General features: G+C 38.4%; 1 protein-coding gene across 1 annotated transcript; it reads left to right on the top strand.

The window, feature by feature from the left end:
• Positions 1-3,582: 3,582 nt before the first annotated feature.
• LOC146157168 (uncharacterized) lies at positions 3,583-11,272 on the top strand. Its single transcript, XM_083387766.1, has 4 exons — positions 3,583-3,791; positions 6,227-6,407; positions 8,306-8,470; positions 9,295-11,272. Exons 1-4 carry the CDS (start codon positions 3,699-3,701, stop codon positions 9,654-9,656), a joined length of 801 nt encoding a protein of 266 aa, XP_083243892.1. The 5' UTR covers positions 3,583-3,698; the 3' UTR covers positions 9,657-11,272.
• Positions 11,273-12,215: the final 943 nt, after the last annotated feature.

Genomic DNA, 12,215 nt, shown 5'->3' with positions numbered 1-12,215 from the left:
CACAACAGTCGAAAAATTTTTACGTTCGATTAATATTATTCAAGTAGATTACCCGAATTTTGCATTATGTTTATCATTTATGCGCTTGTTTATAAATGTGTGGCGTAAGTCGTGTAAGCAAAGGTCAGGAGATCGGCAGCTATTTATTGCTTGACTGAATGACTGAGACATCAAAGTTTTAACCCGGCTTGAGGCAATCCAAATTTATCGGCTCTTGAAAATAACTAAAATTGCCTATTTTTGATTTACACGTGTTTGGAATGCACTATTGTGAGTCGATGACAAATCATTCAGTGCAACTAATCAGGGACGTGCAGTCAGGGGAGGCAGGTGAGGCACTGCCTCACCTGTCAACAGCTGGCAAAGCAAAATATATATTAAGCAAAAGTTAAATCTACGTTTGTATACCTAAATCGTGCTTTATTTTTTTCTTATATTTCTGTTGCGTTATTCATATCAAGCGTTCACGCGGTCAAAATCGTTGAAATACGCTAAGTGAGGCAGCGCCAAGCAGTGCCTCTCTTCAGATCACAGAAGTGCTAAACACTGCATTATGCGTGCCTTTTTCTTTCGCAAATTCTCTCGGAAAACATGATGAACGATTTAGCTATGATTTGAGGCATGCCTCAATTGTAACGTCCCAGCTATAAAACCTTTCTTCGTCCAGCTTGAATGCCCGCATAGTACGTGTACAATGTACATTGACTTCTTGTAGTGTAAATCAAGTTGAAGTCATAATTAAAGGCAGACCTGTTGCAAATTTCAAACTTTTGCATCAGACGACTGGACAAAAAAAAATAACATGCAACTTTCAAAGAGATTGGTAAAAAAGGAGTGGATGTGTGGCTGTAATAGGCGTAGCCAGGGGGGCCATGGCCACACAAAACTTTACAAATATTGTACTCTTAATAATAATTTGTTTTGTAGCTTTTATGAGCAGTGCCACAACAGTCGATAACAGGATTGCCACGCTATTAAATGTCGTGCACTGTTACGTCATAAAAGATGTAGTCAGTATTACGTTTTCTATATTAATGTAGTTTTACTACTCTTTAATCATTTTGTTTTTGCTCTCTGAATAGTTTTTGATTTTTTTTTAATTGTTATTAGTACGATACCGTTTTTGTGGTTGTTTAGGAAAAAAGTGACTCGAAAAATGTGGTGCCTCACCATCTAGCAACCTCACCGCACGTCACTGCAACTAATAGTGTTGTAATGTCATTTGAAAAGTCATTGACTTGACTTAGGTGACTTAAGCTCTTTTGAAGTAGCTTGGCTTGACTTAAGTCTCGCAACTCCCATTAAATCATGACAGTCAAAATAATAGGAATCTAAAGGTAAATATACTCAATAATTTCTATATGCATAGTGTTAGAATGCTGATGCAATGTTTCACGGCCAAAACCGGTTGAGGAAACGATTTAAAAAGCAAAACAATTGACAATTTGTTCCAAAAGGAAACAATTGACAATTCTAACGAGGTAATTCTGGCAAAATTACGAGCAAATTTGTCACCCCTAAAAATGTAGTATTGGTATTTTTAATTGTTAAATGTTTCCTTTTATATTTGAATCAAAGTCAATACGTTATAGTAAAGAATATTCATTATTTGTTAGCAGGATATACTTTTTTTACTTTGTAAAGTGAAAGTTAAAATCCAAAAATATGTTTTCTGGGTTAACGTTTTTAAATAAATTAGGAACCGTTAAATAAAACCAACGCCTTTAATACGCAACCACAATTAATTTTTTATTTCTTAAACCCGTCATACTTACTGTGAGTAAAACTTAAATACCGTTCTGTCTGTAACTTATTTGCTTTACAAAGTACATTCAGGCAAGCATGTAAGACAAAGAATGCATTCTACCCATTTGACAACTGACAATATTGTGTTTTTCACCGATTGTATTGCCGTATAGTTTTGGCTATGTTAAGCTTTAATTCGCGATTACAATCCTGTTAGCTGTTCTTGGTCAAATAACGTCAATAAGTGAAAACAAACTACGATGAAACATTTATACTAGTGATATTAGGCAATTACTAATCAGTAGGGTGATTATCTTTTGACTTGTCAAAAAATGTAAAAATTTACATGTTAGGTAGTAGGCCTATTCAGAGGCGTAGCTAGGGGGGTGCGGTGGGGTACATATGCCCCTGGGCGCCAAGGTGCAGGGGCGCCAAAATGACGCTTTCAAAAGCCAAAATAAGTCTGCATTAAGATTTTAATCGTTTTTTTCGCATAAAGTAAGGTTTATTATGTAAATGTAATAGAAAATGTGATTAAACATGGAGGAGGGGCGCCAATTTTATAGTTTGCCCCCGGGCGCAAAATACCCTGGCTACGCCTCTGGGCCTATTTGCTGTCTTTTTTCGCTTGTGATTTGCAAATATCCCATTTCGTACTTTGATAACTAGATTTAGTTAATTTTCTGCAATTATTTTTACGTTTCATTTTAACTGTTTACACCACATATTTCTAAAATAAACATCAGCGTCTTGTTTTCTTTGGCATTTTTATAGTTGTTTGTCTTTTTGAAATGACAAAAAATATCAACTAAATATTTTCATAAGTTTTGTATAAACCGGAAAAAATAACTGATTTGTGTTTGACCGGTAGTCAGTAAAACACCAAAAACGTGCGGTTGACGACGCCAAGACGCTACTAATGCAGTGCAAAAAACAATAGGTTATTAAAATCAATGTATTTCTAACAGGTCAAACTTTTTAATCAAAATACATTATTTTTAGGTCAAAATTTGTCAAAATTTTAATATTTAGGTCAAAACATAATCGCCCTACTAATCAGTATTGAGAAAATACTTACGTCTGGTGTATAATTTAACCATTTATTTTCGATTGTAGTTCAAAGGCACATAAATCAAAAAACAAATTTCTCGCGGAAAAACGATCATTGACGGAACACTACTGTTTCGCGGTACAACGGTTAAAAATCACTGCCATGGGCATATAGCCGCATACATCCAAGAAGTGCGATTCTCGCAGAGGCCGACGAAGGTTATCAGCTCTATCGCCTTATACGCGCGCGCGGCATTTGGGGAGGTCACGGCTGTTTTCCGCGACTTACGGCCAGTCGATTTGCTTTGACAGTCCACATAACCGACCCGCTGTTTCTCCCGTTGGCTGGCTGGGTGGCTGCCGACAAGCATATTAACGTGGCCTTATCGCGCGCGTACGCGTCCGAAAGACCCGTTAAGCGTGTTTCGTACGGATTCCTTTGCGATGAACGCATAGATAACATTTCGCCTGAAGGCCCGCGGTCGCAACTCGGGCAGCGAAACGATTGTACTGTAAAAGAGGGTCGAGGGCCGTATGTAGTGCGCTAGACTGATTGTCGTGGTTCTGTAATACTGCTTATGTGTGCAGATTAGGTGTTATCAAGGTCTCGTTATTAAATGGACACAAACAGGACAGGACAGTTTTAAGCAAAGGAAAAGGGCGCAATGCACAGATGTTTTAAATTTAAAGACTTAAAAGGCTTTTAGTTTACACTATTTTTTGGCATGGAAAACTGTTTTAATGAGTTAGTTAACGTTTGAATTTGCTTTACATCACAGGAAAAAGATTTAGTGGTGATCCCCTAGAAATTTTATCTTGGATATGTGAGTGTTCTTCAACAGGATTTCCTTAGTACCGTTTCAGCACGGTACAGCTTTTTTAACTTGTAGCGGCACTCAATCATGGCACACAGTCTTCAGATTTCAGCCATTGCAATGGCGCTGATGGCATCTGTCTTGTGCATCATTGCACTTGCAACAAATCACTGGATTGAGGTAATTGTTCGTTTTGCCTTGTTTGGTTTTCGTATTTGCGGTGCCGACGAAGTAAAGAAAACGCGGTTAAGTTTACGCTACAAAATGCTACGGAGCTAGTCACGTACTACGACTGCTTTAAAGACTTGAGTCAAGGACTTTTTGCACTTAAGTCCATCTTTTGAAATGAATTAACTTGACTTCAGTCTTTCGGGGAAATTACTTCTTTCTTGTAGATTGACTTGACTTGGTCATAAATGTTTTCATTAAAAAAAATGTCGTTAAATTAGCTCAAACTTTTCTGAATTTTTTGTTGTTGAAAAGGCTAAATAAATGTTCTTGAAAGGCTAATAAATTTGACAACTTAATTTTTTGACTCAAAGTTAGTTTGCAAAAGACCAGATTGGAACTTGAGTATTCTCAAAATGACTTGTTTACAACACTGCGGACTACCGAAACTTGCGTATTCTAAAGATATACTTTAGTGGGGTTATCCTATGGGTACACAGACCCAAGGACTTTTTTTTTTAATGAAAAATAAACATTGCACTCCTTAAATTCAAGTGTTGTGTGAAAAACGTTAAGGAACAACTATAGGCAGTAGTGGCAAAGCGTGTCTTTTTTTCAGAAAAAAACGTGTTTGCAGGAAACATGCTACAAACGCGCAAAGCACTGATTTATCAAAACGCGTCACTTTCATTTCCTATATTATAGTTAAATGTTCAGAGCCACATAGTAGCAAAACATTCCGAGCACTAGAAATAATTTCGAAACCCATACAGAAGTAGGTAGCATATTCGAAACATATAAAATATGCAACCTACTTCGATTTGGCCTTTGAAATTCATACTATTTCGAGCACTGTTATACAATTAGTTGCGGCTTATTACCGCGGTGTGTTCGCCAATGCACGTTTCGAAAACCTAGAAGCGTCAAGCTCCAATTGTTATTCGGACCAAAAGCCTGATCAAGCGTGCTAGCTTTTGTAATTTCCCTGAAAATATGCCACTCGCTGTATTCTATCCTGCCTTGGTGTCAAGTTTTTTTCTTACTCAGTGTGTGTTTTTTGTTGATATAACTGCATAGAAAATTTGTTTATGCAATTCGGCGAAGAGCTTTGACCATACACAGATAATGCTAAACACGGTAGAGCTACGGTCCGCGGGTTGCGTCCGGCCTGCCGTGCAATTCAATATGAATTGTGATTTATTTTAAGCTTGATTTTTTATGTACAAACAAGCTTTACGTTTTTATCTCGATTTTCTTGTTTAGTAAATTACACTTGTTAGGAAACCTTACTTTTTCTACTTTTACAAGTTTGTTAAAGCAAAACATCAAGTCAAGTTTATGCAAATCAGGTCAATGACTTAAGTCATTACAACCCTGCTATAAGCTCTTAGTTAATAACACACACCAGTGTTACTTACGTCAATGTCTCGACTCAACTTCACCAAAGTCACTGTTTTTAAATGACTTACTTAGTCTTTTGGGTAAACTTACTTGACTTGACCTAGGTCATTTAAACAAATGACTTGACTTAGCCTTAAGTCCTTTACACAAATGGCAAAAAAAAAAATATATATATATATTATAGTAGACGAAATACCCGGCGTTGTCCAGGTTAAATAGGGTATTAACTTGGAAAAATAATATGCAGCCGTTTGCAATAAGCGCGAGATATATCATGTGCATTCGGGCAATGCCCGGATTTTGCGTGGGAGAAGAGGGCTGGGTCGAGTAAAATACTTTCTCACAATTAAAGTAGGATGCGGCCCTTGTGAAAGCAGCAATAGTATTAGGTTTAACTAATCTCGCAACTTTAGTAAAACAACAGCAATTTACCAAAAAAACGGTATACCTTACCAAACACCGATTCTGTCGCAGTGTTTAAACTTACTGTACGGCAATATAAAGCCCGTAGTTCAGCTGCGCTTCTATAGCCTACAAACTGAAAGCATTTAACAAACATAATTGTCTTTAGTTTTACAGTTGTTACTGAACAGCGATCAACCTTACTTAGGAACTTAGTATAATCCGACAAAATCTATTTTACAAAAATCAAGCACGATTAACAAACTGTTTTGAAAATTTACAAAGAATCGCACAGCGGGGTTGATATTTGTAATCTTGCGACTTAAGCAAAACTGCCGGCGCCGCATCATTTTCGGGATGCTTTAGTAAATAAACGCTAACCTAATCGGCTTCAATTTAATGACATTTCGTGATATGCATCGATCGAGAATCACTAACAAACGTAAACTTTATTTTTTTTACCTGGAACGACTAAATACCCAACGGCTAAGCACGTAAAACATCTTGCTGTGATCTGAAGTTGACTTGCGTCACTACTCACTAGTGACTTGACTTGCAATTTGTTGAAAGTGACCTAACTTGGACTTATGTTGTTTTCGAAATACACTGACACACACTAAAAACCCCTCTCCGGCGTTTTACAGGGATGTGCCAAACGTGATGGCATGGCCGGCTTCATGAAAATCTTCACGTCGGCTACGGACGCCGAGGTGACGTCATCGGTTGACAAGGCCTGGTCGGCCGGCGGCTTTTGCTCGAGCCGGGGCCTTTTTAACTTTCAGTACTACTTCGGCGATTTTGCCACGATCGTAGGAGACGTCTCAGGTATGTTATGACGCGGGATGTCCGATGCTTGACATTTTATTCCGATAGCGATACCCGATATTTTTGGACAGAAAGTATCGTGATCCGATTCGATACCAGATATCGGTATTTTGCCTTAAGCCATCAAAATATACAAAGTTGAAAAGTTAAAAGGCCATTTTTTTTCAACTTATTAGGACAAAACTTGCTTTAGCGTTAAGACGTTTAGTTATATCCAGTTGCTAACCTACTTTTTTAAAAGGTTACCTTTCACATTAAAATTGCTGCGTTGATTTGCAAATCATGGCTGAAATTCTTGCATTAATTTAGTATCGGATTTGCGCAGATACCACCATAGCATCGGACAAGTAGAGATACTGCCACTTGATATGAGGTATCGGCACCGATCCGATATTTTTGGACACTCCGAGCTAGGACCAATAGGGAAGTCTACAAGGTCTTTCGTGATTTGAGTTGTGCTTGGACTAACGTCGACAGAGATGTTAGGGTAATCTAACATTCCGATTTTTTTTGCTGTGTCCCGAGTTTTGGTGCTAAAATCTGCTTTCCGTTAAAAATGGGATGCACGATACTTCGTATTTTATTTCGATGTAAATACCCGACGGTTAGCCAAAAATCACCGCCGAAATTACTGCAGCAAAATAACGAAATTTTTGGAATCAATACGTGCAATATCGGAATATGTCCACATTGTGAAACTGTGAAAATTGTATTCTTAACTTTCGATTATTAAGTCACTTTTATCTAAAAATAAAAATGAAGTATTAAAAATGTTGCGTTGGATGGCAATTATGGCTAAATTGTACTAATTAATTTGGTATCGACGCCGACACCAACCGAGTAAAAGTTGAAAACACGAACTAAAAATAGGCAATAATAAATTTCAAAGCCAAATAGGTCGAGTAATAATTCGACATAATCTTGATGAAGACGTTTCAATACGCACTTGTATCATGATATCATCATCGGTAAAATGTTTTTGTATCGCAATGTTACGAGTTTAACTAGTAATTTAAGAAAATTACCTAGGCCTTCTGTTAAAACCGCTAGTGAGTCCTTAATTAAATAACTTACCAAAGAGAGTTTATATTAAAGAGTAGAATATAACCACACCACAAACAATAATGACAATTATTCACACACAATTACTTACAAGCAACCGAATGACAGAGCATATAACACCTAAAGTTTTACTCGCTAATTTCACAAGGCTACACCCAAACGTCTACTACTCTCTAGGCGGCTGGTCGCTCATAATATACGCTAAACAAAAACTCTCTCTCACGGGAACCGACGCGCTCCCGAGAACCCGAGGCCTAACTTACAGGGCATCCGTTTCGTGGAAAGATTACAATGGGTGGACCTTTTCGTGAGAAGTTAAACCATTGCGTGACACAAGCGATAAACGATCGTAAGATTTGTAGAAATGAATCTTAGAATTTACAGTCGGCATAATTAGCTACCGGTGATAATTTTGTAGTGCTAATTAAGCACGTAACATCCCTCCCTCCCTCCCTCCTAAAAAAAATCACTTTAAACTTGGCATTCCGCGTAAATATGCAGTATTGTTCCTATAGCACGAAAGTGTCTCCACGCGTAACAGGCACTTAGCATAATGAGAATGCCTCCCGCTGCTGTTCCTCCGCATATTGCAAGCACCAGGAGAGGCTTGCCAAGAATTCCCTTGGCGTCATCGATGGTGGTTGAAACCACCTGTTTGGCTTCGACATTGATGATTATTACGCTACATTACAGATCCTTCCGCGCATGTGTACCTAAAAATAGACAATTTACAGCATATTACTTACAAAAAACGGCACTCTTGTTTCCAAGCACGGTCACACCGAAGAAAACTTTTGGCAGTATTTGGCATGGAAAACGTTTGTTTTGCATCGCAGGTGATTTCTACTCTGACTGCGTTACTGGAATCCTCATCGGAGCCCTGGCCTTGCTTGCCATCGCCGTTGGTCTGACCATCTATCCTGCTCTAAGCAACCAGGGCCAAGTGTCCAAGGGCTGCCTACTGGCCATTGTGACGGGTTGTAGCTGCTATCTTGCCGCTTGTAAGTATAGTGGGGGGCCAAGGTAAGGGTCAAGCGCGAATGCAGGATTTTAATTTTGGTGAGGGACATGATTTTCATCGGAAATGACGTCAAAACGTAAACGTCGAAACGTTACGTCACAAGATACATCTTAGCGTTATAAAGAAGTAACCTTAGGTTTACCTTTAGGTATACCCTGGTAAACTAAAGTGTTATTTTTTACCATACTGTGTCCTGTTTTTAACAGGCATCCAGCCATCTTCTTGAATGGGTTGAAAGTGAGATTTGAGTTAAAGAATAGTGCCTTACATCGAACGATAACCCCAATACTATAAGGTGCTTGTTGTAGACAACCAGGGATTATGTGACTTTATGGCGTCATTTGTAAAAAAAATTATGCGTTACGGTAAAATATTTGTCCAAGCAAAGAAAAATTTTCCACTTTTACCCCTTCTTTTTATTTTATTTTATAAACTGACATTTTAAATTTATCAATGACAGTTGTTTCGCTAATAACCATATGTAAAACTTAGCCAAGCGGACGCAACGTATTGTGATATTTTAAAATAAGTATTTATAAGTCAAAATTGTTTTTTTTTTTTTTTTTTTTATATGACAATTGCTCTTTTATGTTCGAAAAATCATCTCCTTTCCTATTAGTAATTGTGTTTTAAAAAATAACTTTTATCCAGGGTATGGCACACAAGTGGTAGAGTCGGACTTTGTTTTCAACTTTCAGTACTGTACATGGTTTAACCTGTATACGGCCATTTTATTGGAAATGGTTTAACACAACAGTAATTACCGTAGTGGCAACAAAACCAACCTTTTGTTTTGTTCGACAGGCGTTCTCATGCTGGCCGGAATGATAACTTACACGGCGACGCAGACCGGTCTGGTGCAAAACCCACGGTTGTACGAGGCCAAGAGCAGGACCAGTTCCGATTGGGTTGATGAGCTGTCCCGCTTCCACCTAGGCCTGCAAGTTGAGGTGTCGGAGACCTCTAAACTACAGCGCACGATGAACGCCACAGAGTTTGGTGATACGGTGACTGCGCTCATGACTTTCGGCTACAGCTGGTCGTTCGGACTGGGCTGGGCTGGATCCGCTCTTAGCGCGCTTACTTGCCTGTTCATGCTTAAATCATGGTTTGACATACTAGCGCGCAAGCCGACGCCCAGTCGCCAGTTTGACGTGCCGATCTAGCCGGCATTTCAGGCTTTGTTTTTTCCTGTTTCGCATTACGTGGCGTTATGGGATGCGTCGGAGTCACCAATTGGGTGTTGCAGGGCCTCGCAACACCCTATTTTGCGCCTTGCACGAGTTTTCGCCTTTGCAATGGGTAAATATATACTTTTTACAGTTAATTGATTTTCTTGAAAACGGGTCGCACCCAAAACGTTCGCGTTATGGGGCTTTCCCTGGACTGCTGACGATGCAATTCCGGTATAGCTCTCCCTCGCGGCTCATTTGTTTGCCTTATAAAAATGCACCAATAACAAAAAGGTTGAATCTATTTTACAATCAATAGTGAAAATAGTTTAGGTTGCTTTATCAATAGTGAAAATGGTTTAGGTCAGGGGTCGGCAACCTTTCGTATGCAGTGCGCCAGTTTATCAATAATGTTAAAATATCAACAACTCGCGTGCCAAACAATGCTGTGATCTGACATCTAATTTACGTATCTTGCAGACCCCAATAAACCAAATTTCAGAAGTTAAATTCTGTATGGATACCCTAACCCTGCTTAAAAAACGAACTGTCACAAACACAATGCTGTGTTTAAATATACTTCGACGCTTTTTAGCCGATATGCCTAGAAACTATTGTTTCGACTTTTAGCTTGTTTTCTCAGTCGCACAAAAACACACGTGCTTACTTTTAATGTAGAACGCAGTAAAAATCACGCCACTTTGGGTCTTGTGACCGTAATACGAACGGTTAGCCGGAAACACCAAGTTTAACGTCCACAAAAAATAATTTTAAGTGCAACAGTTAAGACACCAAATTGTGACATAAACACCGGAGATCGAACTTGTAATGTGGGCAACCATTTAGTTAGCGCTAGTGTTAGTGATGTAATATTAATGTTATAATATGGTAGTGATGTAATAATTGCACTTTCTCAAGGTGATATAACGTGCGAGTTAAATCATCTTGCCTGCCACAAGTGGCACGCGTGTCAGGGGTTGCCGACATCTGGTTTAGGTAAATTGCCGAAAGCGGACATTTTTAGTCAAACGCTTTTTTAAGATACAACTAAGTGTTTTGTCAATAAGTGTTTTCATGTTTTGCCAAACAGACGATTTTTGTGCCCATTGATCATATAAGCGATACTTTTTTTAAAATATGTACTCCATTACTGCCGCACTTATAATCATTTATGGTTGCCCTGTGGCCAACGTGTTATGTTTTAAACCCGTGGTGCAATGTTAATTTACTAAACAACTAAAGATTGCTTTTATTGAGTTCGCTATTTTACGAGCCTTAACATCGCATTGCGTTTTATTTTTGTGTGAAAATATTTTTTCGTGAAAGTGCTTGTGGTGGTATCTTGGGTTTATTTTGTATGGCACAGAGGACAGAACAAACTAACCTAAATGTAAAACTCAAAACTTGCACGAAACGCATTGTTGATGTCGTAGTTTTAACTATGAGATATAGAATTACCTTTACCTTATTTACAATATCAATTTAGATAAAAGCTGCACTTAAAAAACGAACAGACTTTCCAGTTATGGATGTTGTTAGATGGAATTAAATGGCCTACCTAATGGCATTCGTTTGTTGTTTATGATTTTATCATTTCTATGTTTGGTTATTGTAGGCACGAATCTTGAATTTTAAATTTTGCGGAATTCGTCTGAGACCGAAGGTGTATTGTTTTGCTGATTAGCCACAAAAGTCATTTTTTACCAGAAGTATGAGTTTTAACTGGGGTTGTTTTTTTAGAATGTGGCAACCTTATCACTATTTCAAACTCTGGTTTCTGGTAATACTGTTATTCTCTTAATCTGTTAATCAATACCGGACCAAGAATTGTTTTGCAATTGGGAATTGGTCTCGTTATATTTAAAAATAAGGCAAGTAAAAAATTGCGTTGGTATGATTTAGGTTTTGAGTAATGGCGTCAATCATAATAACAATGAAACAGTGAAAAAAACTTCATACGACGCCAAACATTGTAATTTCAATAAGGTCGTTAAACCCTCGATGTTATGTTCATTCTTACAAGACGCAATGAAATGCTTTCAGATATACGAGGTTTGCCAAACTTCCATTGTTGGTATAGTTGTTCAAGACGATGCACACCACATGAAGGCTAATTTTTTTCCTGAAAACGCGATTATAGTAAACGCAAAATCAAATTTGTGCAAAGCGCGAAATTTTTAGCATATACGATAAAGGTTGTGACCTCTGCGCTTTTGTAAAAATGTGGGCGGGCAGTAGATTGACAACCCACGATTTAGGCTATGAACTCAGACTACACCGTTACAAACCTCGTTTAAAATAAAAAAGCGGTTAGGTTGCAGTGTCTGTAAATCGCAAATAAACGACCAGAAAAAAATGCACACGAAAAAAATTGGCCGCAACTGCTCCAATTCGTCGTAAAAGGCAACTAGACCCCCTATATAGTTGTCCAAGTCTGCTCGCAAGCCGCACTTGACGCGACTCTAGAAAAACACTCGGCCAGCTTTGCTTGTTCAGGTACCCTCCGTCATAAACGAAGGCCTTGATCACCAAGGACGACCTGGGCTCTCTTTT

This window comes from Ascidiella aspersa, chromosome 4 (genome assembly GCF_963924565.1).
Source record: "Ascidiella aspersa chromosome 4, kaAscAspe10.2, whole genome shotgun sequence".
NCBI classification, from domain to species: Eukaryota; Metazoa; Chordata; class Ascidiacea; order Phlebobranchia; family Ascidiidae; genus Ascidiella; species Ascidiella aspersa.
This window is presented reverse-complemented; position numbering and strand designations above follow the sequence as displayed.

What these genes read in the sequence shown, in the direction of transcription:
- LOC146157168 (XM_083387766.1), top strand. Translation starts at nt 3,699, where the DNA reads ATGGCACACAGTCTTCAGATTTCAGCCATTGCAATGGCGCTGATGGCA. An exon ending in GATCGTAGGAGACGTCTCAG is followed by an intron (nt 6,408 to 8,305) that starts GTATGTTATGAC and finishes TTTGCATCGCAG; the next exon opens with GTGATTTCTACTCTGACTGC. An exon ending in TAGCTGCTATCTTGCCGCTT is followed by an intron (nt 8,471 to 9,294) that starts GTAAGTATAGTG and finishes TTTGTTCGACAG; the next exon opens with GCGTTCTCATGCTGGCCGGA.